General features: G+C 38.7%; 1 protein-coding gene across 1 annotated transcript in view; it reads left to right on the forward strand.

Annotated features, from left to right (window-relative positions):
* The window catches only part of Cdc23 (cell division cycle 23), a 38,559-nt gene that overhangs the window by 10,911 nt on the left and 22,193 nt on the right, over nt 1-5,455 (forward strand). The window contains exons 4-6 of the mRNA XM_013020430.1: nt 3,377-3,419; nt 3,958-4,063; nt 4,307-4,439. Of these exons, the coding sequence (XP_012875884.1) occupies nt 3,377-3,419; nt 3,958-4,063; nt 4,307-4,439 (282 nt within the window). The remainder of the gene's footprint in view (nt 1-3,376; nt 3,420-3,957; nt 4,064-4,306; nt 4,440-5,455) is intronic.

A 5,455-nucleotide genomic window follows, 5' to 3' on the forward strand; every position in this document is an offset into this window, starting at 1 on the left:
GTGGGCCTAAACTCTGGGCCTGGGCGCTGTCCCTCAGCTCTTTAGCTCAAGGCTAGCACTCTACCACTTGAGCCACAGCGCCACTTCCAGCTTTTTTTTTTTTTTCTGCTTATGTGATGCTGAGGAATTGAACCCAGGGCCTCATGCATGCAAGGCAAGCGCTCTACCATTGAGCCACCTTCCCAGCCCTGGTCTATTTATTTTTATTTTTTGTCGGTCGTGGGGCTTGAACTCTGGGCTCAAGGCTAGCTTTTTACCACTTGAGTCACAATGCCACTTCCAGTTTTCTGAGTGGTTTATTGGAGGTCAGAGTCTCATGGATTTTTCTGCCTGTGCTGGCTTTGAACGCAATCCTCAAAGTAGCTAGGATTACAGGTGTGAGCCACAGGCACCCAGCTGTCATCGTGGTCTATAAAGCTTATGGACTCTACAAACTTGGACACTATAGCTTTTTTTTTTTTTAATCAAGTGATAGGAACATTTCTTTCCTTTAGCTTAGTGTAAGCTGTTCTCACTTCTGTGTTGATTTTTAATGTAAAATATTATCGCTTTATTTATAACATGATATTTTATTTCATGGCTAGTAAAATTGTGAATGCAAGTAAAATTAGTACTGTTGATAGTAATTAAACATGTATATGCTTATTTGTTCTTTTGAGACAGGATCTTACTGTGTAACACAGGCTGGTCTGGAACTTGTGATTCTCCTGCAGCAGCCTCCTGAGTTCTGAAATTACCAAACACCTGACTGAAGTATAATTTTATTTTGGAACTTTTTGAATATATCTTTCTACTTTTCCTTATTTTATGTGTAAATGGATTTTTTAAAAAAATATTAAGCTGTGAGCTGCTGGCTCATGTCTATAATCCTAGTTACTCAGTTGGCTGAGATCTGAGGATTGAAGATAGAAGACGCCCGGGCAGGAAAGTAAGATTCTTCAATTAAACCAAAATGTCAGAAGTGGATCTGTGAATCAAGTCATAGAGTGACATCTTTGAGCAAAACTCTGGACAGTGCTTAGCCCAGAGTTCAAGTCCAATACTGGCAACAAAAACAACAATAACAAAAAATCCAGTTAGGGCTGGGAATATGGCTTGTGGTAGAGTGCTTGCCTAGCATGCATGAAGCCCTGGGTTCCATTCCTCAGTACCACATAAACAGAAAAAGCCGGAAGTGGAGCTGTGGCTCAAGTGGTAGAATGCTAGCCTCAAGTAAAAGCAGCTCAGGGACAGTGCCCAGGCCCTGAGTTCAAGTCCCAGGACTGGCAAAAAAAAAAAAAAAAATCCAATTATATAGTCCTTATTTTTAGATATTGTGTTAGTCAAGTATGGCAGCTTTTTGTGGTTTGCACTGTTTCATCCCCCTCCCCCAATTGTTTTTAGTTTTATTTATTTTTGTTTTTTGAGATAGGGTCTTATCTATAGCCCAGATTAGCCTGGAAAAAAAATTTTTTTTTTAAATTTTTTTTGCTGGTTCTGGGGCTTGAACTCTAGGCCTGCACAGTGTCCCTGGGCTTCTTTGGCTCAAGGCTAGCTCCCCACCACTTTGAGCCACAGCACTACTTCTGGCTTTTTCTGAGTAGTGTATTGGAGATAAAACTCTTAATGGACTTTCTTGTCCAGGCTGGCTTTGAACCGGCAATCCTCTGATCTCACTCAGCCTCTTGAGTAGCTAGGATTACAGCCACCAGCACCCAGCCAAGCTTGGGATTTTTTGTTTTATTATTATTTTTTGCCAGTCCTGCGCTTGAACTCAGGGCCTGGGCATTGTCTTTGATAGCACTCTACCACTTGAGCCACAGTGCCACTTTCAGCTTTTCTTGTTTATGTGGTACTGAGGAATTGAACCCAGGGTTTTGTGCATACAAGTCAAGCACTCTACCTCTAAGCCACATTCCCTGCCTAAGCTTGGATTTTTGATCCTCCTTTTTTCTTCTCCCAAGTGGAAGGATTACAGATATATGTCCCAACTCCTGGCTCATTTTTTTTTTAAGTACTGGTGTTTGAATTCACTCAGAACCTAAAGTCTATGTTCCTAATTCTGTATTTTTATTGTGTAAAATATGTGTGAAATTTCCTTTTTTTTTTTTTTTTTTCGGTAGTACTAGGGATCCAGTCATTCAGTGCCTTGTATATGCTCGACAAGTACTCTATTCATGGGCTATATCCCCATCCCTGAGAGAGAAAAAGAGGGAGAGGGGGCGGGGGAGGAGGAGAGGGAGAGAAGAGAGAGATATATATCAATGTGTCAGTATAAGGGTATGAACTCAGGTACTCTACTGTTAAAGTTATGCCTTCAACCTAATTTTTGTTAAGGTATTTTGGAGATGGAGTCTTGCAAACTTTTCTACCTAGGCTGGTTTTTAACCAAAGTCCTCCAGATCTCAGCCACCTGAAAAGTTAGGATTATAGGTGTTTACCAGGATCAGCCCTTGGATTTTGAGACAGCAGCTCCCTTAGGCTGGCTTTGAACTTAGTATATAGCACTCGCTGGACTTTAAATCTCAATCCTGCCTTACCTTTTGAATGCTAGGGTTCTGTGTATGCTCCACCTTGCCTGGCATTCACATACATTTTGTCATTTCTATCTCCACATTTGTGTATATAGGCATACCCATAAACAAAATGTCTTACTCTCTGACGAATTTGATGTCATGATAACTTTAGTATGAACTGCTTTTGTTTGTATCTTTTAAAAATAATGGTAATGATATTTACCCCCAATCTTTTTTCTTTCTCTGTTACACTCTCTTTTTCTGGATGATGATGGATCAAACCCTAGAGCCTTGGATATACTAAGCCCCCATGTTCTAGTACAGAGCTATAGCCCCCAGACCAGGGTATTAAATTTAATTATTATTTGGTCAGATGTTGCACATTTTCTCCACTGTGTAGTTACTCTTTTTTAATTGGAATTAATCTACAATCTAAGGGGATATACTTTAAGGCCTACACTTCATTAAAACATTTCTTTTAAACTTAATATCAATTGTTAATTCTTGCCAGAAGTACTCTTTATCATGATGTTGTATGATGTTTTCCATTCTGGTGTTCTCCACATTTGTTTCTTTAAGTTTGTCATTCTACTCTAAGCAGCACCATCCTTTTCCTATTTATTTATTTGGTATCAGTATGACTCATGGATCTTGTATTTTTAATTGTTTATAATCATTATTTTATTGCTTTAGTTACCCAGTCTTAGCCAGTAGGAGCTCCTGAATAATTTTTTAAAATTAGTGACCAAAAAATAGATGAAATTTGGTTGGACAAGTCCAACACCAACCAAATTCTACTTAAAGTAGAATCAGGCTGCTAGTTTTAGAATGTGTTTTAGATCTAACTGAAAAAGATCCATTTGTTAATTTTTCTCTTACAGTCTGGAGAGAAAAAGAAGGATGATGAAACAGTTGATAGCCTAGGTATGATTTTTTTTGTTGTTGTTATCTTTCGACTTAAAAAGCAGGGTTTCAAAGTTATATGCCTATTTGACTCAGGCAGGTAATATAAATTGTTGTACATTGTAAATTACATAGTTTATCTCAGCTGCAGCAGTGTTGCCTAATGGGAAATCTGGGCCTGTCATTGCTAAGGATTTCTTTTCTGTTTCTTACAAACTGAAACTGAAAATTCTGTTTTAATGGAAGTTTCTGATTTTTAGCAGTAACTAATTTGTATAAAGTCAACTGTGTGGGTTTAATGAAATAGGATTGCAGAACATTATCACTTGTAATTTACAAATAAATGGATTATGGCAGATGTTCTTGACTGCTTGTATTTACCAGAGGTTTTAGGCATAATTTGTTTGAGGCTAACAGCAATATATATAGATATATTTATATATGACACATATGTATGTATATATTATATAAAATACATATTATATATAATGCATATATATACATATCTTTGAGAATGAAAATCAGCATCCTTCCTTAGATCAGACAATTTCTTTCTTAGGTCCTCTAGAGAAAGGACAAGTGAAAAATGAGGCTCTTAGAGAATTGAGAGTGGAGCTCAGCAAAAAACATCAAGCTCGGGAACTTGATGGATTTGGTCTTTATCTGTAAGTGTTGTGGTTTTTTGGAACTTTCTATAATATATTTCTTAAATAGAAGGGAAAAGAATTAAACTCTTTGAGAGAGAATGGTAGGAAGAGGGGGTGAATGATTGATGGGGGTATGTTATATAGTTAAATGTGACCATGGAAACCTCTCCCTTGTACAACTAATGTATGTTAGTAAAAAAAAAAAAAATAGAAATGAACGGAAGAATTAACCTCTTTTGTGATTATTTTCTTTTTTTCCAGGTATGGTGTTGTGCTTCGAAAACTGGACTTGGTGAAAGAAGCTATTGAAGTGTTTGTGGAGGCTACTCATGTTTTGCCTTTGCATTGGGGAGCCTGGTTAGAACTCTGTAACTTGATCACAGACAAAGAGATGGTAAATTGAGATGAGCTGCTCTAAGTTTTATATAATCTGTAATAATGTGTGTTTGGGGGTATGATGTTAACCTTTGATTATACTAGTTATGCTGCATCTTTCACTGTTTTGAAATCTTGATCATCATTTGATAATGACAGCTCTTGTTCAGTAGTTCTCATTAGTCTTATATCGCTTTATTTTAAAATGTTTTTCATATTTATATTTTCACATTCAAGATTTGCTGTAACTTCTTGTACAGAGTCAACGGTAGTTTCTCTCCTGATTCCAAAGAGAAGATTTCCTTTCTCTATTTTTTTCTTTTGGGGAGAAAGGTGCCAGTTAATTTAGAACTTTGGGTTACTTTTATTTATTTATTTATTTTGCCAATCTTGGGGCTTGAACTCAGGGCCTCGGCCCTGTCCCTGAGCTGCTTTTGCTCAAGGCTAGCACTCAACCACTTGAGTCACAGTGCTACTTCTGGATTTTTCTGTTTTTCTGGGACTGAGGAATGGAACCCAGGGCTTCATGCATGCTGGGCAAAGCACTCTACCACTAAACCACATTCCCAGCCCTCCAACGTTTTTTTTTTTTTCTTTTTGTCTGTTGTGGGGCTTGAACTCTGGGCCTGGGCTCTCTCCCTCAGCTCTTCAGCTCAAGGCTAGCACTCTACCACTTGAGCCACAGTGCCACTTCTGGTTTTCTGAGTGGTTTATTGGAGATAAGAGTCTCATGAACTGTCTTGCCTGGGCTGGCTTTGAACCGTGATCCTCAAATCTCAGCCTCCTGAGTAGCTAGGATTACAGGTGTGAGCCACCAGTGCCTGGCTCCTCCAACTTTTCTTTTTTTATTTTCTTTTTATTTTTTTTGGGGGGGGGGTCCAGTTGTGGGGCCTGAACTCTGGGCCTGGGTGCTGTCCCTCAGTTCTTCAGCTCAAGGCTAGCGCTCTACCACTTGAGCCATGGCGCCACTTCTGGCTTTTTTCTTATGTGGTGCTGAGGAATCGAACCCAGGGCCTCAGGCATGCAAGGCAAGTG

The sequence above is a fragment of the Dipodomys ordii genome, unplaced genomic scaffold, assembly GCF_000151885.1.
Source record: "Dipodomys ordii isolate 6190 unplaced genomic scaffold, Dord_2.0 Scaffold50, whole genome shotgun sequence".
NCBI lineage: Eukaryota > Metazoa > Chordata > Mammalia > Rodentia > Heteromyidae > Dipodomys > Dipodomys ordii.